Below are 27,406 nucleotides of genomic sequence, written 5' to 3'. Positions count from 1 at the left end.
TGTTTGAATTACGTAAGCATTCTCATTGCATATTTACTCATACTTATGTTTTTAGAAAGAAGATAAAGTGGTTCAGAAACTTTCTAATAAAGAGCAAAAAGTTTTTGCGACTGTTTCATGATATTTTTCATTGTCTAATTACAGTGGTCTTCCTCATCTAGCTGTGTCGAGTAGTACGCCACCACCAGCTACGTCGCCATTACCAGTGAAAATAAAAAGTGAACCGATCAGTCCGCCAAGAGATCCTCATGGTGGAAACAGTGGTTCGAGCAGCAGTGGACCCAGCAATACCAGTAATCTTCATCACACAACTCTGAACGTTGGACCGTCGTCCAGTACCGGTGGACCACCCCCGCACCATGTACCTCATCCTGGGCCACAATCGTTGAATCTTGTGTCGAGCAGACCGAGCAGTAATCCACCGCCATCTCATTCTGGTAGTATAACACCGACGAACTTACCGTCACCAGGTAACGGTACCGTCGCAGATATCAGAACAAGCCACTCGAACGCGGGTGGGAACGGTGGAAATAACTCGGACTATGAAAACGGGCCGTTGATGAAACGTTCCAGGATCACTGAGGGCTGGGCGACTTAATGTCAATCGTACGGTTACGCTCGATCGTTTCATACCTCTACGTACAACGGCGTATAGTGCTTGTGAGAGAAGTTCCAGGACTCGAAGTTGAAAACTTGTTATGTACACACACGTTTGACCAGTTTGGGTTTAGGCGCGTATGTGAGAACGATCCTCGCAGTCCGCCTGACTGGTGGACGGAAACACAAATTTGTTTATATTTTAAAGTCCACCCACAACACAGAAAAAAAAACACATTTGTTTGACGATTAAATACGGTGCCATAATGTTGAAGCGTTACACGTATATTATATATATATATGTATATGTACACGCATATAATATATGCGCGTATATATATGTTATGGATACATAAATATATAGATACATATATATTCATGTATATAATACGAAGTTGTTTGTATATATGTCATAAATTCATTGTCATTTTCTTCGTGATATGGCATATTGTGTCTTTGATACTTGTCGCTGGGGCGAGGTTATTCCTTTTTGAACATAAAAAAGGAAAAGGAATCAATATATTAGAGATGTTAAATTGAACCGGAAGCAAGGCATTTTGGGGGATAAGTGCATCGACAACCGAATTTTTAAGAGCTTGCGAACGTCTATGATTTTACGGTTTAGAGATTTACAAAATAATTGTACTTTGTTACTTGTTTTTTTTTTTTTTGTGCGTTATGGTAGGTAGACAAATCGCGGCATAATCCGTTAATTGATGTTTTACACACGAATGCCGAGAGCGATAAACATAATTTCTCTCTTAATTGAATGCCTAGTCAGAGAATAATGATATTCGATTAGTGTATAAATTTTGTCTTACAATTTTTATAATCGCAACATTTCTTTCCTTTGATGAAAACCGTACTTTTATTTTAAACGATCAGAATCGATCGTGTCTAACTTTTATTATAAAGAATATATTATATATATACATATATACGTATCGTAGATCGTCTAATCTTCGTTTTAACGATTCATTAAGTGTCAATGATTTGTCCTTAAATAGTAAGGTTTTCTCTTTTTCTTTTCTTTTTTTAGCGAACTAATTAACGGTCTATGTCCGCTAATAAAACTGATAAATGATAATCGGCTGCTGTACTCAAAATAATTACTGTAGAAAACACAATCGGAAATTAATATATTGATTATTACGAGGTAATAGACGAGATATATGCATATTATATGTGAAATAAGCATATTATATATAGCGTTGATTATTAAAAAAAAAAAAAAAGAAAAGGTATATTCACACGAACTCGCATATGTATACATACGTACATATGTTATATACATTTTCCACAAGTATTTTGCACATTTGATATGAAGAAAGAAAAAGAGGTAACACGGAAGGAAGAAACTTTGCAACCCTTAAAGCCTAAATCATACACAACGAGAGCTTGTGTTTCATGCAAGCATGTATCATCAAATAGTAATGTTAAATGAGAACCAGCAAGTTCATTTAAATCAGTGTTTAGGTTAAATTCTCTCATTGCACACAATTTCTCTATGATAATTAGAATCACAATGAAAATGAAATATATATATATATATAAAAAAAAAGAATATGTATTAAAGTACATACGTTGTAAAAATATTTCTATAGAGAAAATGATAATCGTTTGGCAAGAGAGGGTTGCAATTGTAAAATACAGAATTGTCTTCTTCCTAAATTAAACCGCTTTGAGATGGTCTCAGCCTATGCTTTACTCAATCTCAGGATATATCCTGGTGTGAAACTGCTCTCAAGAGTCGTATTTGGTACATTAATGTAATTAATTAACGTAATTAATGGAATACACAAACGGTATATGAATAAATAGTGCCTGGCACCATTTGTGGCCCTCCTTCGGGTTGACTTACCCATGTTGTCTGCACAAGATAACTCGTCGATGAGTTTGGTGTTAAGAAGAGTATATCAGTGAGAAGATACAGAAATGAAATAAAAACTAAGAAGCAAGAGATAAAGTGATGGTAGAGTAGTACAGGGTGGGACAGTATAAAGTTTGTTGTACCTATATTACAATTAGAGGAATTGTGAACTCTGTTTTAAAACGTTCTCTCGATGAATCGGCAACCTGGGAAGTCAGTCTATATTATATTGTAACCGAAGATTATATATGCGTACGTTAAACAAGAAAAAGAGTCATATAATCTTCGATATTAATTTGTTTCTTTACTAACGTATATTAGAAACGTATCTGATGACTGTACGAACAATCGGTGTGCGAAACATAAGATACAATGTATAGTCACTAATGATTAATCACAAATTTTTAAGATGATCACAAAGTGCAATCTCTTAGCCAACACACTTTTTTATCAAAGAAAAAAAAGTATAAAGAAATTGTTATTTTTCATAAAGAAAAAAAGTAAGATTTAATGTATTAAAAAAAAAAGTATAATGTATATATATATATGTCTCCACTAGTTATTAAACATTTTCCTATTGATGCAAAATTTATTGTATTTGAACTGATATTATATATATATATATATTATATATATATATATCTCTCTGAACTTAAGTGTACATGCCTGAATTAAATCCTTGAAAGATAATCTGCGATACTTTGCATTGGTTCTAGATCTTAAATCGTAACAGGTGGATCATCGAATAATATAATTACTTGTTAATTATATTATCAATTACCTGATACTGTACAACCATTTCTTGGCAGCAGCATTTCGAATTCATTATTTTGTGCTTCGTTTGTTCGTATGATAAGAACATTTTGCACAAAGTTTTACATTACTGATTTTTGTAATAAATAAGAAAATTTCTATTGAAAATCTTAAATGATTTTTATGGCTATTTCAGGCACAAGCGATCCTGTATAACCAGCGAGTACATTATTGATCCTAAGTTTGAAATTTACTCATAAAACGTATAAATACATCATTTTATATATAAATTAAAATTATCTCTCTTTGTCTTTGTTTCATTTCTGAAACTTACGATTCAATAGTGTATATATGTAGAATCAGTTCTTCTTTGCATGAAGCACAAAATTCATTTATACAGTGTTATAAGTCGTGTATTGCATACTATTCTTTCGTAAAACTGTAATTAGAATTTATTTTCTCCATTAATCTGCTTGAGAGAAGTTGTTATTAGTCGATCCACCGATCCACCTTTTGATCTTGTTACAAAGGTGAACGTCGCGATGCGTAAAGCACAGGGCAAGGATTACATTTGCTTACCGATCTATTTTATTGTAAGGATACACACGAGAAAAAAAAAATTAATGATACGTAGTGGTACCTCTAAAGGTAGGGAACTTGTTAAATGGTGTACGTTAACGATAAATTGTGCGTACATTTTAATGTATATTTTTAATATGACGAAATATGCGTAAGTTACACATATGTACACACAAGTACACAGGCGACAAATTCGTACGTGTATCCCTTTTTCATCTCATCGCATCTCTCTATCTCTCCCTCTTGGCGGGCACAACCGAAACCTGTGCGAAGAAGAGAACAAATTGGAGCGTATATCTTCAGTCCTCTAAAAGCTCTTGTTAAATGTTTAACAATTTACAATTTATAACTTGTTACCAGTGTGATTAATGTTAATCAGAGATTATTTACTTATTTATTAACTGTTATATACACATATATATATATTTCTTGATCTACCATAGAGAAGTATGGTTGAAGGAAGACTCATAAAACGCCCCGTCATTGAGTTCACTCTATTGGAAATTGAGGATCCTCGGAACTCGTTTCAGTTGTATAAACTAAATGAAGATGATAAAAAAAGAAAGGTTTCCTTTTATTCTCTAACAATATCGAGGTGTACGGTTGTGCTCGCCTGAGATACACAAACGAAAAGAAATATTGAGATATATATATACACGTAAAGTGACGTCGATTATATATATATATATATATATATATTATATACAGTAGTTGAAAACTCAGAGACTATTGAAGTTGTTGGAACCGCTGTGAACGAAATGGACCATCATTTAGAACATGTTGTCGTATGCAATTTAAATTAGACCACGAGAATAAACGTAGAAAACCAGGTAGAGCTTTTGTACGGGAGCAAAGTTTGTTGGACATGATCGTTAAGTGAACATTTTTATTGGGCGCGTACAGTCGTGTGAATAGTAGCCTTTTCTCGGCGAAGGGAAGTGTAATGGGAGTGGCTAAACAGCCGACGCGAGCCGAACTGTGCCGAAAGCGAACCCGAATCAGTCAGACGAGAGGTGGGGAACGCCTTCCATCGCTCTACCCTTAATCGGCGAAAATCATCTATGCACACGAGTGTACGAACTTAAACGGATGCTCGTTTCGATTTTTCCATCCCTCCCTTATCTCCTCTTCCACCTTCTTTTCGATTCTTCGACGATCTCGAAGAATTTGCGTGTGTAGTTTCGATTTCGAATATTCGTATACCGCGCGATCTTAAAAAGATATTAATCATTTTAAAAATAATCTTTTATACACTCGGGCGTATCAGAATATTCGAAATAAGATTAATAATTCACGAGATACTCGGAACAACTTTGACGCTTCGATGTTGTAGAATAGAAGAGAGCGTAGAGAGACAGTTGTAAATATAGAAAGAAAAAAAAAATTTAGTTTAACGAATCGATTGATTAACCTTTTGTGCCTTCGAGACGAATCGCGTTGCGAACTCTACTGTCGGGAATCAAGGTATTTTAAAGCGACATTTTTCCATTTGAAAACTTTGAAACGATCTGAATTGAAAGAGTACAATTTTGAAACGGGGCTCTTCCTATTCGATTCTTAGTAAGAACATAGAGTTTCACCGTTTACTGTAGAAACACTTTGTTGGAGAACGTTTTTAATATAGGAATTCGTTCGCTATGATGGTGAAACGTTAGAAATTTTCAGTCTCAAAACTCCTATTCGTTCACGATCACCATCAATTTACATAGAAAACGAACCGTCCCGATGATAAAGTGTTACGATCGTTCGCCACGTTAAATTAGCGAACGAACTTATCGGAAAACTTAAGAATTTCTCTCTATTTGTCCTCGTTGTTAAACTCGTGCAATTGAGTCACGAAAAATCGAATCGAGCGTCCGAATTCGACGACGTTGTAACTCGAGAGGCGAAGACCCCTGTGAGTCAATGGTGTGAACGGTGAATCAGGGTCGCAAAGATGCACAAGTATCGGTTAACTCTCGCACACAGGTCGTAAAACTGTAACAAAAAAAAAATAAAATAAAAAACAATACAGTAATGCTCGGTGAGTGGTCGCAAATTTTGTGGAGTCTATACATCTCATTAACGATGAAGCAAGTGTTAACGGCCCACCGAGATAAAAGTCATTGAAATTTTAAATTTTCTACTTCACACTGAATTAATATTATTAATATTAATACTGCAGTGTGAGCAATCGCTGGAACACTAACGGAGCATTACTGTATATAAAGGAAAATTCAGAAAATTTAAGCGAACATACTAGCCACAACTGTTTTCACCGCGAAGTACATGAACGTACATAATTATATGTATATACACATACACAAACAGATACATGCGCGTATATAAGAGTAAGTTTTAAATACTGAACATATCTGTAAAGCCACGTAGCATCACGTTTTTAAAGGTGATCCAAAATACACACCACTATTTTATCGTGAACCATCGGTCCGTACGTTTTCTGGCTGGTTTGACCGTCATTCGATGTTGATTCGTTCTGTAAATAAAATAGGGTAAAAGAATGAATGAAATAAGAAAAAAATTACGTATATATATATATATATATATGTATGTATATGGTATATAAATATATAGGATGAACCTCGCACGAAGAGATTCTTTTTCACATGATCGATCGAAGCTTGAAAACGCACGGGACTACTTGTATGGTTATTAATATACTTTCTAAATATTATAGGCATAACGATACTGTTATTTGTACGATACATGTAATATGTACAGAGGATTGTACATCGAAAATAGTTTCTCCTATTCTTTTTTCAAGATATGAAAGAATATTATTTGATGAAATTGTATGGTGTGTGAAGATTGTAATGTGTTAATAATAGTTTCTTCTGTAAATGGAGATTTCAAGGATATTATATTACTATTTTCTTAGCCTTAATAAGTCATAAATATTGTAATTGTTAAATTACTTATATCTCCTATTCAATATTTTTCTAACAGTAAATTATTTTATAAATAATATTCTTCCATATTGTTAGAAATAGCAGAAACATTTTCTATGCACAAAGTTAATGCCCCGCTTTGTATATGTACAATTATAAGAAAAGATCGTTTACGTTGTACTGTTAAAGAGCGACCCATCGAACGTCGAGCGGGGTACAATGAAAGGGAGGAAAAAAAGAATTAAGAGAAAAAAAAGAGTAAAGGAAAAAAATGGTGTATAAAGGTTTTTAAATAGACAACACACAAATACAGACAAACACAGACACACGTACTGTATGTAATACCGAAGTTTAACCGCGTAACGTGCTATAGATATTAAACTATTATGGCGTATATTATAGTTGTGCGTTTAAGTAGACTAATCGATCCGTGCTGATAAGCGGAGAGAATAATAAGATTTTTTCGTAATTTGTATAGTGCCATTATCGTGAATTTCACCGATCCTCAAGAGAGACGAACCGATTTTTATTATTTTACGTTCAAGTTGCCTCCGTTTCTTTCTTCTTTCTCTTTCTTTTTATTTCTCTCCTGTTTGCTGTTTTCTGCTTCCCAGATTATCCGAAAACTCTTGGTTTACAGGCTCGTAATCGGTATTGATCGTCAAGATCGTTGTACAGAACCGCGAGATGAATCTTTTCTCTGATTTTGTTTCTTCGTTGAAGAATGTACACCTAAAACGACAGAAAATAGATTAAAAATATGGCCGAGTATGTAGAATGGTATCGGCATATTTGTCGCGTGAAAATCGGGCACCTACGAGTCGCTTCTTTCATTTTGATCTCGATTCAAGGATGAATACTAGTGCAATATTAATGCTACTTAAAATTAATTTTTAGTTACTTTTCTTTCTGCTACCTTACTGTATCAAATTTTTTAGTCTTTGATCCTTCCAAATCTCTTCAGGGATTTTGAACTTTTTCTTTTCGTTGAAATTATACAGTATATTAATATTTCTGTGATGTGTATAAAATCATTATTAAAAGTACTCGCCATTGCCCGATTTAAACGTGATAACATTTAACGCGTATTTCTTTGGTGCTCGACATATCCGGTCGTTGTTACATGTTATATTATTGTCAATACGTTATAATAATAATAATAATAATAATAACAATAACAATCTATCGTGATTATCATCATTATCATCGTTGTCTCGCTATTATTACTCTTACCGTTATTACCACACAACCATTACCACTACTATTATTATTACTCTACTACCGTTACTACTACTATTATTACTACTATTATTTGTATTATTAATATTATTATTATTATTATCGATCATGAACGATCATACCCGTCGTATCGCCTATTGCTCGGTCAGTATGATGATGATTATTATTGAAATTCAAGCGATGATAATCGAAAAAAAATTATTTCGTACGGTCACTTGTGTACATCACAAACTCAATCACACACGTACACGAACAATATGCAGAAACACATAATTACGTGCATATACATAGGCGCGCCCCCGAGGAACATTGTAAACACACATTGTGCTATATTTCAGTGTATCAAGTGCATAATGATATGATGTTTCCCATAGAATACATTTTACTTGGTTTTTATATTTCGCAGTATTTTAAACGTTCTCCATTAAATATCCATTTTCCTTGTTTTGTAATAAATTGTTTGTTGTACTAATTTGCCAGCTCGCACAAGCATCAGGCTTGTTCAAACTGAGTAGTAGAAATGGAAGTATTTTTCTAACGGTTCGTTGTTACCCTGAAAAAGATATACATATAAAATGAATTCGAGTTCCTTTGGTACCGGATATGATGTCGAGAGGTATGTGTGCGACCAAAAAAAAGAAGTCGTTGGGTCATATATGTACATAAAAGTACACAATGTATAGTTAGTGGAAACATTACAGTATAATTGTAAAGCCACTAGCGAACAATATGATAGAAATATATAGGAAAAGAAACTAGAACTCGGAGCTCGGTATGAAATATTTCAACTGTGATTTAATTTTCATTGTTATCGTTATTATATAAATGTTTAAAAGTGTTGAAGTATTTTATACAAAGCTCTTTGGTCCAATTTACAAATATACTACGTTTCCCATGACTATACTTACAGAATTATCTGTCCCACTGTTTTTATTAAAAAGAAAAAGACAAAAAAAGACCATTGAATTGTAACATATGTAACGTGGTCCATCTTTAAAATAGAAGAAATTCATTTTCTATCTTATAATAAAGTTAGAACACATTGTAAAATTTCGATTTTCTTATTCCGTAGCAGTTGTGTGATTTACTTGTTTCGATACCGATCCAAAAAGAAATAAACAGCTCATATGTTACAATTTAATATAATTATACGAGTAGAACAAGTACGTATGTATCGTTGTATGAACTGTGCGTTTGTGTCTGCGAACGTGTGCGAATCTACTACAAACAATAAGTATGTTACATTAAGAATTTGATCAGAATCCATTTTTACGATTCCATTAAATGATCGTAAGTGAAACTCGCACACGTTCAAATCAGTGGTAATTTAACTAACATCGTGATATGTCTGTGACTACTGTAAATTCTTTTCTCTAATCCAACAATGTTTCATTCATCGTTTCATAATTGTGAACGTTTCTTCCCCATTAACAATGTGCATCTTCGTTGTTCAGTGTCTCCAAACGTGTAAAAGAAACCTTTAACATGTTCCATATTACATGCTTTCTCTCTTCGATACTAACTTTAATTATATTTCATTTTTTTTTCTTTTTTCAAAGTACTCATGGATCATTTTTGACGCTCTTCCTGTATCAATCGTTACAGTTACGTCTCTCTTTCTATCTCTATTTTATTGACAGAGAAAAAAAATTACACAGTTTTCCTGTATAAAATACAACATCGCACGACGTGTTGTACAATTTGTACCTGTCTTCTTGTTGCTCGATCATTCATCTCGACTTCTTCGATCTCGTACTTGATTTAGCGATAATCTGATTACCATGTATCCGTGCACACACACTCTTTACGAACAATGTGGTATACTATTTGTATAATCGGTGTAACGAGACACGCTGAGAAGCGATGATAACACTGATACGCATTTTTTGCACCGACGTACTAACACAACTTTCATTGTGACGTCCACTAATGTAAATTTATACGATTGTAAACATGTAAGATCAGCCGAGGAGCTGCCAGTTAGATAGTTCCACGTCGTTTGTATTAAGTTTCACGTCTCTACGACTAAACTTCATGTTTATTACATATCGACTATTTCGGTGTTATTCTACTTGAAATATAAATCAAGTATCAGTCTTTGGTTCGCTAATAAATGAAACTTTAAAAAGTATTTTTTTTTTTTTTCAAACAATAAGAACGATGCAAAAGTACCTTACATGTATACGATCGTATTTTGTCCTCTGTAGAAATGCCTTATTGTCACGTGCCTCGATTAACAATTAAACTGTTCACCTGCTTACCAATTACTTGTTAGTGTACGTAACAAATATGTACGTGTAATATCGCGTTATTCTTTGTACTGCTCTTGTAAATATATTCTGAACGATTAACTGTCATCTTGTTGTCGTTTATGAAATATTTTTTTAAAAATTTTGCGTCCGCCGTCCTAGACTCTGCCTCGTCTCTCCGCAATTTTTTCCTTCTCATTATGATTTCGTGTTGAAATTTTATGCTGCGAAAATATCCAACTGAAAAGACAAAATTTTGACTCCCTTTCATTATTGTATTCACATAGTTGTATTTTAAAAAGACCGCCATAAATTAAAATTTTTTAAATTCCATACTATCGGCATCTATACAAAAACAGCGGAAACTACTCGACAAGTTATCGATCGATTTTTAGTAAGACGGGAACACTCTATCGGACATCAGTGGAAGCTCACGAGACCCAACCCTTTATCATTGCATCCCTTATATGTCTACATCCTTAACATCTCTGTATCCCTTATATCACTACATTCCCTATATTCCTGCATGTCGTATATGCCGGCATTCCCTATACCTCGGCATCCCTTACATCTCTGTACCCTTTATACCTCTGTATCCCTTACACTCCTGAATTCTCCCTGCATCCCTTGCATCCTTTCAACCCTTATAATAAATATATTATAAATAATATAATTATGGCCACTGATTCGAGTAAAGGTAAGTAAAGGTAAGTAAAGGTAAGTAAAGGTAAGTAAAGTCTCATGATTAAATAATTTTAAATTTAAATTTTTGCAAAATTTAGTTCCCTTTTTTGCCGACAGATGGCGCTGATTCGACGTCGAGATTTTAGTTCACATTTTTGCCGCTAGAGGGCCAAAATTTCGGCAAACTTTAGTTCCTTTTTTTGAAACCAGATGGCGCTGATTCGACGTCGAGATTTTAGTTCACATTTTTGCCGCTAGAGGGCCAAAATTTCGGCAAACTTTAGTTCCTTTTTTTGAAACCAGATGGCGCTGATTCGATGTCGAGATTTTAGTTCACATTTTTGCCGCTAGAGGGCCAAAATTTCGGCAAACTTTAGTTCCTTTTTTTGAAACCAGATGGCGCTGATTCGACGTCGAGATTTTAGTTCACATTTTTCCCGCAAGAGGGCCAAAATTTCTGCGTGATTTAGTTCCTTTTTTTGCCCCCAGAGGACGCTATGATATAATGCTTACAAAAGGGATGCAAGGATGTAAAGGATGCAGTGATGTAAGGGATGTAGGGATGTAAGGGATGCAGGGTTGTAAGGAATGCAGAGATGTAAGGGATGCAAGGATGTAAGGAATGTAAGGGATACAGGGATGTAAGGAATGCAGAGATTGTAGTCACTGCAGGGATGTAAAGAATGCAGCGATGTAAGTGATGTAGGGATGTAAGGGATGCAGGAATACAAGGAAAGCACCTGGGGTGCCTGGGACCCCTCGAGAACAAAAGCACGTCGAGTCCTTTTGTATCTGTAGTCACAGAGAATATCCTGTATGACGATATTCAAGTAAAAGTAGTAGTAAATAAACCGGTTTTCGACTGTAACGCAATAATTACGATGCTACTACCTGTGCCATGCTATCCTGATATTATTGTCTAGGAGCAGGAGCTAGGAACGAAGTAACAGTGCGAAATTCTTAGTACTGATTTATTTAATTTTAACAATTAAATATCATTAATATAATACATTCATATAATCTGTATATAATATATACAACGCATACATATATACATATCCATACATAGTTCCTATCCGATAAATCTCAATAAGCGTAGGTTGATTTGCACGTATGTACTTCGATAACTTTTTACTATGCAAATAATTTCAATTAGAAAATTTATAATTAACTTTCGCGTTGGATGAAATCTGTTTTATCGTATTCACGAGATAAGCAGATCGGTTCTTATTCTCGCCATCTGCCGTTCGGCGATGCTTGCATCTTTAAGATGTAATTTCAATTCTTCTACAAGAACCATCGCTGCATAGATGGAATTATCGTTATCCGGGAGACTTATGTCTGGAAATTGATCTCGTAGAAGCCGTAATATTATATTCATCTGATAAGCCGATCTGTAATTACACGAGCATTTATATATGCAATTCCAACGAAAAGTAACATCGTAGAATAGTTGTTTTTACCTTGAAAAGATTTTCAGCCTTGCTTCTCCATTGACAATAGGCAGTATCTCGATTAAACAGTGCATCAAGCTTCCGGTTGCGTTGGCTACGTAAACATCGGCACAGATTTCTAAGAAATAGTTTTTTTCTAAGAATCCTAAAAGACGTTCTCCTCTCTCGAGATTTCCTTCGATTTTGACACCAACAATTCTCTCAATCGATACACTTTTTAAAGCTAGAATACTGTAATTAAAGTCGGTCGAAAATTTTATTCCGCAACTATTATCGACCGTTTCTTCGACACAAAGACGAATCTCAGGTACCGGTGTTTGATACTGCTTCTCATTGATTTCGTACGCAATCGTACCATAAGCGTCACAAAAGGAATCCTTATCAAATTTCGGTAAATCAAAAACAATCGTAGCTACAACTTCTTTATGCGATTGAATCTTATTCGTTCTGTACCAAAATGGTCCATCCATCAGACACCAAAACATTGACAAGCCACCAATTTCCTCGACTCCATCGATGGTCATGTAACATTCGATGTTATTTAATGTCCTGAAACAAAATGAAAATTTCATACTTAATAAATGTACTTAATTAAACACTTACTGATAATTAAGAAACTTTTATTAAATTAATTTATAAAAAGAAAATACATCAAAGTATGTTCAGTGACTACAAATGCAAAAGACATGTCTTTTTGTATTTGTAGTCACTGGTATAATACATGTATTTTGATAGGCCGCGCAGGCGTAAGAAACGTCCAGCGGTAAATCGACCCGCGAAAATGTCAGCCAATCAGCGAGGCTGTACTAGTCGGTTGGTAGCAGACGACGCGAACAACGGTGTGTGCTCCTTTAGTAATCTGCAGGATGCCGCCGTGATCGTGTGGCGTCCGCATTTTTTCTTCGATTGGTCAACTGTGTCACATGTGTCATGAATTTGTGTACAGAAAACCATACGAAGACCATTGTATACTGATTTATAAAGTGTTCATTCAGCAAAGATTGACTCCAGCAAACGAATCAACGCAAATCGAAGACAAGCGTGGGATTTCGTGCAGGGGTTGCAATAGATGCATCGTTGAATCCTGACATCGGGGCACATATGTCCGCTCCAAGTACGTATACAGAAATGTTTAAGATGCTACTACGAATACAATATTAAAACAATAAAATTTATTTATTTATTATATGCTACAAAGAAAAAAACAAGGAAAAGGTATTCTCTGACCTATTGACCTAGGAAACAAAGTAGACTGCAATCGACTGCATTGTACCTAAAATATTCTTCGTCCGCGTTCAATTGCGACTTATCTGATTGTATAATATATAAGCAGATAAACAAAGTTTCTAAACTTTGTATCGAATGATATTCATTTTATATTGAACCTACTGGACAAAGATGTTGTATTACGTTATGTTTAACTACGTGCATTGTTATTTGTAGAAGGTTTGTTCGTGTCACAGAATTGATCAATTAAATGTTGGTCGCGTGAGCGTTTTATGCACTTTAATAAAAACTTTTCGATAAAGCACAATCGATCCTCGAATCTATTGTTCCACTTTACGAGTATTGCATGTATTGTTCTGCAATGGCCTTGGATTTTTGTCGAATAAGCAAACATACATCTCTTTCTCTTTAAAAATATTACTGCGTAAAAGAAAAATGATATTTGACGATTGGAACGATGTCGAATCGATACTATCGGTGCCTGACCACGAGGTGTAGTTTTCTATCGAACAGTTCGCAATTATTCTGAATATCGATCGGTATCGATAGTCATCCGATACTTTCGCAAAACTATCGATAACGTATCGATGACACCCTCGTATTATACTTGCAGTTTGATTTTTTCTAAAGTTTCGAATCTAATTAGCAATAGCATTAGAAAATCACTTTGAAAGGGATAAAGATTTTGTTATATTATAGTTTCCAGCTTTCAAACGAAACTTAATTCTACAATATTGCTACACTTTAGGGTTTTCAACAGGTTTGTCAAACACACCCTTACGAAACGAACACGTGACAACTCCTGAAACTGTTTATAACGTGTATGCATAATGCACTTCGATAAACCTCTTACGAAACTGTACATAGGTAGTCAAGTATTTTATTTTTCTTACCGTCATTTTTCACGTCTGTTTGTTCTACTAAGTATAATTAACGTTTCCAGCGAGCAATTATCGCTTGCAAAAATTAGACGTTACGAAAAAGTAACTGTACCTACCGAAGGAGTTCCGTTCGAACTTGGTTCCGAACTTGAACAATTCCTAAATAAGATTTACTAGTTTCATTTATTACATCTCGAGAAAACTAAGGATCAGAAAAAAAAAGTATCCAACTGTCCGTTCTACCGTCAGCCTCTTCTAAAGTCTAAAGTGAATTACCAATGCAAATGTTCGTTTTCTGTTTCCATGATCATCTTTCGCAATCCAGGAGAAAGATAGGAATATTACATCGAATGTTTCAGTTCGCTATGAGTACAGGAGGAAGATCGTCCACAGGGAGAAGATGACCCCACGACGACACGTGTTCGCGGTGATACGACGAACGCTACTAGCTGCTGGTATCCTCACGTTATTGGTGTTGGCTTTATCGAGTCAGGACACCAGCAACAACACGCAACAAGGCCTTTTGTTGGAGGTGAGTTCGATTATTCAACCCCTTTTGTTCTTCGAGAAAGAAAAGAAAAGCTTGAATTTAGGGTACAACTATTCAAAAGTTTTAAGATTCTAATTCAGACCAGCAAAAAATTAGGTGGACTGCTTTCTAGAGAAGAATCATTCTGGAAGAATATCAAGCACGATCTTCTTTAGAAAGACGGATCTTTTGTACAATGTCCTCCTTCGAGGAAATATCCTCGAGGGATGATCTTTTATTTATATAATGTTATTTTAGAATGGAATATTATCGACCGGATATAGGGCTTGAATTTTGCCTGTGAAAAGGGTAGTTGGATAAGTTTGTGGCCTATCTTTACCGGGACACTCATGGACGCGCAGATATAAAAACACCTCTTCCGGTTGTACTTTGTTTGACGCGTCTTCGTGTATTTTATGGATTATTAATGAGAGATAATTGAAGGCTTTTAGCTGGAATTTTGACTGGTGATAACGTGGAAGGGTTTGGATAACCGGGGTTATCTTCAGAGTACACTCGCGGACGTATACATAGATATAAAAACGCTTCTTCCTGTTGTAACGTATTTAGTAGTTTGTAAATTCTGATTATTTACAGATCATTTGAAACCTTCTGTCTTGTGGCTTTCGATAATTCGAGAAAAGTAATTTCACTCTTTTTTTACCCCTGTGCAGAAGAGGTTGAAAATGGTCTCCTTACGTAAAGCAATGCTAGCATAGATTGGCAAAGTTCCAGGCGCAATGCGGCACACAAATGTAGGTGTCTATGGCTGCCTGACCGCCCCTTTAAGTATGCAAAGGGTGTTTTGCGATTATCCTTTAAATCTCGATAATTACTTCGTTGATTGCCGATCGATTTCTCGCCGATACGATGCGATACGATTCCCTTTCTCGTTCGGTGTCGTTTTACCGGATATCGATTGCGTATCCGTCGGGAAACGCGAATTAATCTCCCATCGTTCAGGCGTTATAAAGAAAGGAAAATGTAACAAGGTAGTATTTTCGTATCCGTGTTGATTTAAGAGGAAAAAATATCACGGCAAGTTTCATGACGCGACGCGACGCAGCGATGATCCGGATAACTCGAAGCCACGTTTACAGTGGGAAAACATTCTAACCGAAGGAAGTTATACAACTGGATACTACATACGAAGCGCCTACGTAAGCCTGCAAATATGTTACATAATGTGTACGCATCGTGGTCCATCGGAATCAATCAGTACCCGTACGAAACCGAGGACGCACCTTATGCGTCCTATGCTTTTTTACATCTACGCGAATGGAATTAACGAGGCCAAGTTACATCTGCCCCGTTCACCAGACTTAACATCATTAGGTTTCTTTTTAAAGGGCAAGACGTTCGTCGTGAAAGAGCAATACCTGTGTTGCAATGATGTCACTGAATAAAATATTACTCATCGTAACGAATACACCGATCATTTTGTATAATTTCTTATGAAACGAATAGGAAAGAAAACAAAATCGGTTACATCCGCAGGCTATGCGGAATACGATTGTAAACGCGAAGAGCGTAATCGAGTGAAATCGTATTGACGGTACCTGAATAAATTGAGCACAGGAAAACATAACTATGCGTACTTGATGATAAATTGATTCTTAGAAGATGAAATCACGTTTGAATACAAAGCGTAGAGTAATTAGAAGGGTGCGGTATGTGGTATAAGATGTAAAATACATCTTATCTTGATGTATTTTACAAAACGTAAATCTCCAGTCTTAGTAAGGCTTAAAGCTCGCGATTGGAAAATTGAATAATCTAAGTATAAACATAAGGCGCTAAATAAAAGTGGAAATAACACCTGACAATGAGAAAAACAGTAAAAATTGTGCGGTGAGTCAGAAGAGTTAGAACCGCAAAGGGTTAATAAATGTCCTTCGGGCTATCAGATTCGATGCTATCTATGGAGAACACGTAAGGTGCACGTGCACGTGGATGATCGCGAAGTTTAGTTGGCTACACCAGCTGTCTGGCCCATTTTCGCGACGTCTACGACGACGTTCGGCTTCTAGAGCGGAATCAATAAACGGAAGCCGGTAGTTCTGCCTTCGACATTTCCGCTTTCAATATCATCGACCCTCTTCTATCAGAAATATATTAAATAAAAAGAGAATTTTCGACAAAGGAGCATGTCGTGTTTTATCTCACCTGGAGTGGAAAGAATCGTGCAACCCGTAAGCTGTAATTCTATTTAATCCGAGGACCTTGGAATCGGTCATCGGTTAATCGATACCTCGCGTTTTTACAATTTAAGCGTGAACTTTAGAAGCATCGTGTTTCATTAAAGTGGATAACTTGTTAACAAAATAACGTTAACGAAGCTCGTGAGAATGAAATACTAATAAAGGGAAGCTCCCTCTGATTTCAATCTTTCCCAGCCGACATTAGTAATTAAAAGTAAACTTCCATTTGAGCGAGGCTTCGAATCCCATGGGGAGAAACTTTTATCGTATAATTATACGATTGTTAAGAGTTTTTTCCTGTAAGAAAGGTGGTCAACGATGCGTATTAAACTGCAATGCGGCAAGTAGGCGTATTCTAAGCTACTATACGGACAAACTGCGGGCACCGAGCGTACCCGATTAATTGCAGAAATTAGGAAATTGAATTAACCTTGCGTGTATGCCGTGGAAGAAGGTCGGTCGGTGCACACGCAGCAGGCAAGAAACACACGACTTCAAAGAGGCGAGCTTTGAATTCTAAAGGTTTTCCTCTCTCGGGTTTAATCGGCTGAAAACCTACAAGCGTTTCCTCTTGATTCGAAACGTTTAGTACACCTGAACGTGCACGATAATTACTATCACTGTCTAAATGTTTTCGTCCTTCTAAATTTTGTCTAATTTTACGAACATTCATTTCGACAGGAGGATTCGAACCTAACGCCGGAGGAAAGATTGATGGAAGAGGAGACAAACGCCGAAACGGAGAAACGATTGTACGCTAGGAGGAAGTTCCTGGCAGAGAAGTGTGCCGAGGAAGGATTAGACCGACCTGGGAACGACTCTCTTCATAGGCCGAACGCCTGGGAATTCCTTGTAAATAGAGAGTATCATTTGATATGGTGCAACGTGTTCAAAGCGGCTTCTACCTCCTGGATGTACAATTTCAATCTGCTCGCTGGGTAAGACATCGAGTTTTCTAACAAGAACCTCCCTGTATCGAGGTGTATCAATCATTTCAGATACAGTCCACAATTTCTGAAGGCATCAAAAGCCGTACCAGTTTCCTTGGCGAGACAGAAGTATCCTCGACATACGGCAGAAGAATTGAACAGGTTCCTTAACGACAGTATCAGCTTCCTAATCGTTAGACACCCGTTCGAGAGGTTGCTCAGCGCTTACAGAGACAAATTGGAGCACAGTTTACCGCATACATTCCATAGCAATCTTGGAGCTCATATCGTTTGGCATTACAGATCTAGGGTATGTACCTACCTTCGGTTACAGGTAGGGGATCTTTGGATAATATGAAATTATTCCTTCCTTCTTTGAATACAATTAGGATCCAAAAACAAATGGACGACACGGTCCGAGGTATCCGCTATTCGAGGAGTTTGTACGATGGCTATTGTGTCAGTGGAAAGCTGGCAATGAATTGGACATGCACTGGACACCGGTGGTGAACTTCTGTACACCGTGTCAAGTGAGATTCGACGTGATTGCGAAATTTGAAACACTTCACGTAAGTATCTTTTCTGAAGAAAAATGAATTACACGATTAAGGTGAACTTTTATTAAGAAGAATGTTAATGGTCTCTGAAGGAAGACCAAGATTATCTCATAAAGCAAGCGCACGTAGGCCACATCATTAAACCAGAGTGGAAGAATCCCACCAGAGGTGTCCAAACAAAAGATGTAATAAAAAATTACTTCACTCAGTTGTCTAAATCACAGATCAAACACCTCTATGAGATGTTTAGGTAAGTAATTATAATTTTCCTCTTAAGATGAAATAACAGTGAAACGAACAAACTTTGGTATTTCGTTTCAGGTATGACTTTGTGCTTTTTGATTATTCTCCTGACGATTTTATCGCTCTTGGGAGAGACGAAGACAGTGTACTAATATGTAAAAAATAGTAGCAGTACTTCGTATAGTTTGTAAGTGCATTTAGCATCTGAATTTCATTTTTCTTTGAACGCATTACGTGACGCTCTTTGAGTAGCGTTGATTACAACGAAAATATTAGATAGGAAATGCCTTTTCAGGGCTAAAACAAAGAGAAAAACATATTCGATCGTGCAGGGTAACAGTGTACGCGAAGACACTACTGCTTTTTTAATAAACGAAATACGGTCTAATAAATTGATGATAGGACTTAAGAGAACTTTAACAAAATATTTGTAAGTTGTTATAAACTGATGCAAGAGCAGTTTTTAATGAATTGAATGAAAAAAGAAATTGGGAATATCTCATTGCTTTGATACTTGAGCTATGAACAATGATGAATTTCTTAATGTATAAGAACCTATAGTAGGAATTATTCTCACTTTGTTAATCCCTACTGCTCAAACGAAAATCATTTGTTTATAAACAAAGTGAGAAATAGAAAACTTTGTATTCCCATTGAATATAAACAAAATAATTATTCTTTGTTCGATGGAATTGAATTGCAAAAGATTATAATGCACTTTATAAAGATTTATTGATTCCCTAATCTTTCCATATTTCATGAGATACATTTATATTTTCTCCAACTTTACATGTATATATTTCTGTGTATATAAATATAAATATGTTAATATAAAATATTGTTATAATAGTTTTTATTACCATTGTACAAATGGTAATAGTACTGACTCAAGGAAATATATGGTATATAACAATATTGTACTATTAAGATACATTAAATTCTATGGCTTCCAAATACAAGAATATAGGAATCCATGAATTTTAAATTTTTTAGCACTTGCATATCCTATAAAAAACGTATTTAAGTTAAGCAGGGTTACATTTTCACAATAAATAAGCATTTCTACAATAACTTAATAACAAATATACCACACTGTGCAGTACTTAAGGCTATAATGGAACAATTTTCCAGTATTAAAAGATTTTGTGCAAATGAAACAAAGTTCTTTGTGAGATGGAAGTAGCTTATAAACTGATACAATGTAATAAAATTTAATCCCTTATAATTTTATAAATTAGAAATACAAAATGACAATAATTATTTTGTGAAATAAAAGGATTTGAAAAGTTGAATTATATGGAAAACTGATTTCATTTGATTACCCATGGTAAAGTACATTAAATCATAGAAAATCAAAATCTTATTTTGTACCTACATATACACTACTTGTACTTACTCATTTGAACTGTTCTCTAGTACTATGCCAATAATCCATTGATCTGATAGAATACGTTTCCATTTATTCTTTATAACTAAGATTCTTTCAGGCTTATGATCATTATGTTTTTTCTTCTTTACCACTGGTGTTCCATCTATGGTATACAACTACAAAGGGTGCATACCAAATTCAATATATTTTTATACGTAGCAAGAATGTTATATGCAATGTTTATATTCCTTTTCATTCCAATTTCATGTAACATTGTAAACTAATTAATCTCAAAGTTTGTTATATCAATAATAGAGACTTCACAATTTTTGCTCAACTTTTTTCTGTATTATGTATACTTGTTACTGTATTATTATTAATATTTGATATTATCATATGACTCACGTCACTATCAGAATCCGAGGTTACATTCTCTCCATACTGAGCTTCGCTGTACAAAGATTTTAAAATACGTTTCGTTGTATCCTGAATTTCTTTAATATCACTGGTAGTTTTCTCAATACGAGTCTGTACACTGGAAAGTTGTTTCATTAAATACTCTTCTATGGGATTACAAGCTGATGTCGGTATCGGTAACTCCTCATCACTAAGCGCAAACATATCATCATCAAATGAGTCCATTGTGTTTTCGAAGGCAAACACAATGTTCGATGAAATATCATAATTAACCTAATAGTCAATAATTACTAATTAATAACAATATAATAAATCACTTCCAAACTAGCCGTGATGTTACGCGGGACGCGGGACCATCGTCAAATGAAGAAAATTAATACTATACATCCTACATAAAATTAACTGTACACGACTTTCCGCTAAAGCGCGTCAATTTATCTTTAGATATAGAAGGGGTAAGGGTGTATATTTTTACATATTACAATTGATTTACAAATTGAAACGTTAATTACAATAGAATTTGCAAAATTAAACAACCTATAAAAAGTTTTCACCCATTCGATCGCCGCGCCATCTATACAAAAACGGCGGAAACTAGAAGCTGAGTTACCGACGATACTCCTGCGGTCGGTATATTATCGACATAGCAATTACCGACGGCCGATAAGTTTTAGCGGCAGGGTCCTTAGAACCCCAAGAGAATATAATTACGGGGTCCTTAGGATCCCAAGTGCATATAATTTGGTATGCAGAATCGAAAGTGCTTTGGGGTCCTTAGGATCCCAGGTGCATATAATATTCGTATGCAGAATCGAAAATGCTTTGGGGTCCTTAGGATCCCAAGTGCATCTAATTTTCGTATGCAGAATTGAAAGTGCTTTGGGATCGTTAGGATCCCAAGTGCATGTAATATTCGTATGCAGAATCGAAAATGCTTTGGGGTCCTTAGGATCCCATGTGCATATCTTCGGTATGCAGAATCGAAAATGCTTTGGGGTCCTTAGGATCCCATGTGCATATCTTCGGTATGCAGAATCAAAAATGCTTTGGGGCCTTCAGGATCCCAAGTGCACATAATTTTGGTATGCAGAATCGGTAATGCTTTGGGGTCCTTAGGATCCCAAGTGTATATAATTTTGGCATGCAGAATCGAAAGTGCTTGGGGTCCTTAGGATCCCAAGTGCATATAATTTTGGCATGCAGAATCGAAAGTGCTTGGGGTCCTTAGGATCCCAAGTGCATATAATTTTGGCATGCAGAATCGAAAGTGCTTGGGGTCCTTAGGATCCCAAGTGCATATAATTTTGGTATGCAGAATCGAAAATGCTTTGGGGTCTTCAGGATCCCAAGTGTATATAATTTTGGCATGCAGAATCGAAAATGCTTTGGGGTCTTCAGGATCCCAAGTGTATATAATTTTGGCATGCAGAATCGAAAGTGCTTGGGGTCCTTAGGATCCCAAGTGCATATAATTTTGGCATGCAGAATCGAAAGTGCTTGGGGTCCTTAGGATCCCAAGTGCATATAAATTTGGTATGCAGAATCGAAAATGCTTTGGGGTCCTTAGGATCCCAAGTGCATATCATTTTGGTGTGCTGAATCGAAAATGCTTTGGGGTCCTTAGGATCCCAAGTGCATATCATTTTGGTGTGCTGAATCGAAAATGCTTTGGGGTCTTCAGGATCCCAAGTGCATATAATTTTGGCATGTAGAATCGAAAGTGCTTGGGGTCCTTAGGATCCCAAGTGCATATCATTTTGGTATTCAGAATCGAAAATGCTTTGGGGTCCTGAGGATCCCAAGTGCATATCATTTTGGTGTGCTGAATCGAAAATGCTTTGGGGTCTTCAGGATCCCAAGTGTATATAATTTTGGCATGCAGAATCGAAAGTGCTTGGGGTCCTTAGGATCCCAAGTGCATATAATTTTGGTATGCAGAATCGAAAATGCTTTGGGGTCGTTAGGATCCCAAGTGCGTATATTTTTGGTATGCAGAATCGAAAGTGCTTGGGGTCCTTAGGATCCCAAGTGCATATAATTTTGGTATGCAGAATCGAAAATGCTTTGGGGTCGTTAGGATCCCAAGTGCGTATATTTTTGGTATGCAGAATCGGTAATGGTTTGGGGTCCTTAGGATCCCAAGCGCATATAATTTTCGTATGCAGAATCGATAATGCTTTGGGGTCCTTAGGATCCCAAGTGCATATAATTTTAGTATGGAAAATCGATGATGCTTCGGGGTCCTTAGAACCCCACAACGATACCAGGTCGGTATGTAGAGTACCACTGATGCATCGGGGTCCTTGACACCCCGAATGGCATAATGTCGGTATGCAAAGAATGTCATTCGTTTTTAAATAGATGGCGCCACGAACGATTTTCTAAAATATTATTGTTATAAATAATGTTGTTCTTAATAAAGAAATGAGTTTCATTTGTACGGGGCAGTACAAAATTACAATTAAAATGAAAACATTATTATGTAAGTCATTTGAATGTCACCATTTAAAATATTTGTTAATTTGTATTATTACTTTATGTTTTATTATATTAATGCATATCATTTTGCAGCTAAGGCAAACTTTTCAGATTTTTCATTTGTACCGAAATGTAAACCAGTAAAAGATCCAGATGTATTGAGATTAAAAGAATTCATCAATAGCCACAATAAAATATGTATCTTAACAGGAGCAGGAATTTCTACAGAAAGTGGAATTCCTGATTATAGATCAGAAGGTGTTGGACTTTATGCAAGAAGTACTAGAAGACCTGTGTTATATAAAGACTTTTGTGCAAGTGAAACCATTAGACAACGTTATTGGGCTAGAAATTATGTTGGTTGGCCAAGGTTGTAGTTTATTCTTTATAAAAACAGCGATAAAGTTACAATTTGCAGTACCTTGAAATTGTTAAAATTATAGGTTTTCATCTGTGAAACCAAATATTACTCATGAGATATTAAAGGAATTAGAAAATGCAAATAAAGTAAGATGCATTGTTACCCAAAATGTGGACAATTTACATACAAAAGCTGGTAGCAGGAGAGTCATTGAATTACATGGAACTGCATTTAAAGTAATGTGTCTTAATTGTGACCAAAGAATATGTAGGTATCATCTACAAGATATTCTTGATCACATGAATCCAAATATGACAGTAACTACTCAAATGATAAGACCTGATGGGGATGTAGATCTATCACAGGTAAGCAATAGACAAATCCAAATGCTAGATGATTGTCAGAATTCAAAACAATTGAATGTAAATTTTGACAGGAACAAGTGGATGGTTTTAATGTTCCATCCTGTGAAAACTGTGGTGGCATTCTGAAACCTGATATCATCTTTTTCGGTGATAATGTACCACGTCAAATAGTAGAAAGTGTGAAATACAATGTGAAACATTCAGATTCCCTACTGGTTTTAGGAAGTACATTAACTACATTCTCTGGTTATCGCATAGTATTGCAAGCCAAGAACGCTGGATTACCTATAGCCATATTGAATATTGGTAAAACCAGAGCAGATAATTTTGCGGACATTAAAGTAAACGGTAGATGCGGTGATGTTCTTTCAAGAATTTTTATGAGTTTCCCTCCATCACGCTCGGCGTCCCTCTAGACTACAACTAGCTAATTGCAACGCTATCGAGACTATACGTGACTATACTATAGTCACTGATCTTGTAGCGACTTTCTAATATAGGTTTGTAGATGGCATCACTGTTTGAAGATTAACAAAATGTCGCTGACAAGGTTAGTTGTTTGTGATAATTATTTGGCTTTTATTTTCTTTATTGTATAGAAAACTATCAGTTTCAGACTTTCTGCATTATCTAATAGAGTTTGTCTATTAATAGTAATAATAGAAGGATAGTTTTCTTTAGCAGGTGCATTGTAGTTGCTGTGGTAAAATTGACGCGTACTTGTTAACCAAAACGAAATATAATAATGCTTTAATTTTATTTATTATCTTGTTAGTTTACTCACAAATATGTGCATTTCATTTTTATAATCACTGTACGTTTACTCCATAGTAGTTTAAAATAATAATTATTACCTCTTTCTTATAGTTTGTTACCTGCACCCTCGCAAGTGGTGTGGGACAGGGAAGATGAAGCGCGTGAACAAAAATTACGTCAAAGACCTGTATCAGCTTTGGTCAAAGCTGTTGTTACTGCTCCACCGTATGGACAACGTAAAGGATGGGTGCCCAGAAACCCAGAAGTAAGTTACAATAACATTATTCTTTCATGTTGTATAAAACTATCTGTTTTTACCTATGCGTATTAAATACACTTTCTAAACAAACATATAAAGACTCATATATAATATCTAGGATTTTGGAGATGGTGGAGCATTTCCAGAAATTCATGTGGCTCAATATCCATTGGGGATGGGAATGAAAGGAAAAGAATCCACCAGTAATGCTTTGGCAGTACAACTTGATGCTCAAGGAAAAGTAAAATATGATGTAATTGCTAGACAAGGCCACTCTAAGGACAAGGTAATTTGATGAACTACAATGAATATAGATACTGACATTTGGTATATATATTATTTCTATTGTTTTTCAGATTGTCTATAGCAAACTAAGTGATCTATTACCCTCAGAAATAACTAGTGAAGAGGATCCTACTCTGCAACGTCCATCTACCGAAGAAACTGACGAACTTACAGAAAAAACCAGAAAAGCTTTAGAAAAAATAACAAGATCAAAAATTGCTGCAGCCATGCCAGTGAGATGTGCTGAGAAACAAGCACCTGCACAATATATTCGATATACACCTTCGCAGCAAGGACAATCTTTTAATTCTGGGGCTAAACAGAGAGTTATTAGAATGGTAGAAGCTCAAGTAGATCCATTAGAACCACCAAAATTCAAGTGGGTTTTGTAATAACGAAAATATTTTGCAGATTAACACTAAAGAAATTGTGTTCTGAGTAACAGACATTTATTATGTTGTGAATAATTTAGGATTCTTTAATTTCAGAATTAACAAGAAAATACCGAGAGGACCTCCTTCACCTCCGGCACCCGTTATGCATTCTCCTACGAGAAAAGTTACAGTGAAGGAACAGAAAGAATGGAAAATACCACCTTGTATCAGTAATTGGAAAAACGCAAAGGTAAGTAAATTGTTTCAAATGTAACTGAACGAAACTTTGAGAAAAAACACTGATTTTAGGGCTACACGATTCCTCTTGATAAACGTCTAGCTGCAGACGGTCGCGGATTGCAGCAAGTTCACATTAACGAAAATTTTGCCAAGTTAGCCGAAGCTCTTTATATCGCTGATAGAAAAGCTCGTGAGGCGGTAGAAATGCGAGCACAGCTTGAAAAGAAATTGGCTCAAAAGGAAAAAGAAAAGAAAGAAGACCATTTGAGACAGCTGGCACAAAAAGCCAGAGAAGAGCGTGCTGGTTTGAAATCTGCCGCATTAGGTTTGTATAGAAACTTTATGCACGTTGCATTAATTACTTTAAGGCAGTTGAAAATTTAACGATGTGTTACTTAGAAAAATCAGAGGACTCGCGTGAAAGAGATCAACTTAGGCAAGAAAGGCACAAAGATCGTGCTCGTGAACGCAATTTGGCGCGTGCGGCACCTGATAAACGTTCCAGACTACAACGTGAACGTGAAAGAGATATTAGCGAACAGATAGCACTTGGTTTACCAGCGAAAAGTATTCCTAATAGCGGGGAGGCACAGTTCGATCAACGACTGTTTAATACTAGCAAAGGAATGGATAGTGGTTATGGTCACGACGACGAGTACAACGTTTACGATAAACCATGGAAAGATTCTAATTCCATTGGTTCTCATATATACCGTCCTAGTAAAAATATCGATAAAGACACCTACGGAGATGATCTGGAGAAACTCGTCAAGACAAATAGGTCTGTATAATTTTCTAATATTCGCTTGTAACGTGTATTTTAATTTTTTACTTTGTTCTGTTAGATTCGTTCCGGACAAAGAGTTCAGTGGAACTGACAGATCAAACACACGCTCTGGACCAGTACAGTTTGAGAAAGATGAAGAAGATCCTTTCGGTTTGGATCAATTCTTGAAACAAGCTAAGCGTGCTAGCAGTTCAACTACCACCACGACAAAACGTAAAGATGAACAACGGAGAGATGATCGTGATAAGCGAAGGAAACATTAATTTTCCTAGTTGTTTAATCGTTCTTATTATTTTAGAACAAATTCTAACATTCTTTTTCTCTACACGCGTATGAGTTACTTTGCGAATTAAGATAACGGGTATAACTGTAACTACATACTTATTAAGGAGTAGCCCTTTGTACACTGTATAATGTGTTATTTGCATTAATTGCATTAATTGTATATATTTCACTAAAGCTCTAATAAACAATATTTTATTTCACAGGAATGAGGCTGATTTGATTTATTCGTTTCAGACTCATAGTTCTTTATTAACACAATGTGCATACAGCGTTCGTTAGATTAACAAAGGGGAACGATTGTTACCTCTTAATAATAACGTAGTGATTTACTTTCTCATCAAATTTTTATCGAATGCACCAAGTCGTTGACACGTTTAATACACGTGTTGCTTTTTTTTTATATCGAAGATCGCGTCAAATCGAACTGAATCCTAGTCACAGTAGGTTCGTGATAATTATGCGTATTGTAATTATGTTTCACAACGTTGTATTGCTTCGATGTCGTACAATCACTTTTTCTGTTCCTGTTCTCACAATTCCCAAAACTGTT

General features: G+C 35.7%; 5 protein-coding genes and 1 long non-coding RNA gene across 13 annotated transcripts in view; 4 read left to right on the top strand and 2 right to left on the bottom strand.

The window, feature by feature from the left end:
• Positions 1-8,322, top strand: part of LOC114877635 (myocyte-specific enhancer factor 2) — a 38,692-nt gene extending 30,370 nt beyond the window's left edge. For all 7 annotated transcript variants that reach the window (XM_029190465.2, XM_029190474.2, XM_029190472.2 and 4 more), the window contains one exon: positions 145-8,322. In XM_029190465.2, the coding sequence (XP_029046298.1) occupies positions 145-598 (454 nt within the window). In that variant the 3' untranslated portion in view covers positions 599-8,322. The remainder of the gene's footprint in view (positions 1-144) is intronic.
• Positions 4,896-10,288, bottom strand: LOC114877654. The gene is made up of 2 exons (XR_006829586.1): positions 9,634-10,288; positions 4,896-9,551 (listed from the first exon to the last, which is right to left on the bottom strand). It is a non-coding gene; the product is annotated as an uncharacterized LOC114877654 (long non-coding RNA).
• A 1,586-nt stretch (positions 10,289-11,874) lies between these two features.
• Positions 11,875-21,214, bottom strand: LOC114877655. The gene is made up of 4 exons (XM_029190516.2): positions 20,655-21,214; positions 20,277-20,425; positions 12,323-12,862; positions 11,875-12,253 (listed from the first exon to the last, which is right to left on the bottom strand). The coding sequence occupies exons 1-4, from the start codon at positions 20,889-20,891 to the stop codon at positions 12,064-12,066; spliced, it is 1,116 nt and encodes a 371-aa protein (XP_029046349.2). The 5' UTR covers positions 20,892-21,214; the 3' UTR covers positions 11,875-12,063.
• LOC114877656 (carbohydrate sulfotransferase 11) lies at positions 13,149-20,172 on the top strand. 2 transcript variants are annotated; one of them, XM_029190519.2, is made up of 7 exons: positions 13,149-13,427; positions 14,747-14,953; positions 17,833-18,089; positions 18,150-18,390; positions 18,470-18,649; positions 18,730-18,887; positions 18,959-20,172. In XM_029190519.2, exons 2-7 carry the CDS (start codon positions 14,822-14,824, stop codon positions 19,044-19,046), a joined length of 1,056 nt encoding a protein of 351 aa, XP_029046352.1. In that variant the 5' UTR covers positions 13,149-13,427; positions 14,747-14,821; the 3' UTR covers positions 19,047-20,172. The 2 variants fall into 2 exon arrangements, with proteins under 2 accessions (XP_029046352.1, XP_029046351.1); XM_029190518.2 differs by having other exon boundaries at positions 13,151-13,427; positions 14,781-14,953.
• Positions 21,215-23,046: 1,832 nt separating the features above from the next.
• Positions 23,047-24,286, top strand: LOC114877686 (NAD-dependent protein deacylase Sirt4). The gene is made up of 4 exons (XM_029190596.2): positions 23,047-23,148; positions 23,238-23,514; positions 23,588-23,870; positions 23,942-24,286. The coding sequence occupies exons 1-4, from the start codon at positions 23,091-23,093 to the stop codon at positions 24,284-24,286; spliced, it is 963 nt and encodes a 320-aa protein (XP_029046429.1). The 5' UTR covers positions 23,047-23,090.
• Positions 24,287-24,302: 16 nt separating this feature from the next.
• Positions 24,303-27,062, top strand: LOC114877685 (puff-specific protein Bx42). The gene is made up of 8 exons (XM_029190595.2): positions 24,303-24,420; positions 24,738-24,891; positions 25,004-25,171; positions 25,242-25,549; positions 25,659-25,794; positions 25,854-26,109; positions 26,184-26,565; positions 26,630-27,062. The coding sequence occupies exons 1-8, from the start codon at positions 24,407-24,409 to the stop codon at positions 26,832-26,834; spliced, it is 1,623 nt and encodes a 540-aa protein (XP_029046428.1). The 5' UTR covers positions 24,303-24,406; the 3' UTR covers positions 26,835-27,062.
• Positions 27,063-27,406: the final 344 nt, after the last annotated feature.

The sequence above is a fragment of the Osmia bicornis genome, chromosome 8 (assembly GCF_907164935.1).
Source record: "Osmia bicornis bicornis chromosome 8, iOsmBic2.1, whole genome shotgun sequence".
In the NCBI taxonomy this organism is placed as follows: domain Eukaryota; kingdom Metazoa; phylum Arthropoda; class Insecta; order Hymenoptera; family Megachilidae; genus Osmia; species Osmia bicornis.
Note: the sequence above shows the minus strand (reverse complement) of the source record. Positions and strands in the feature narration are given on the sequence as shown.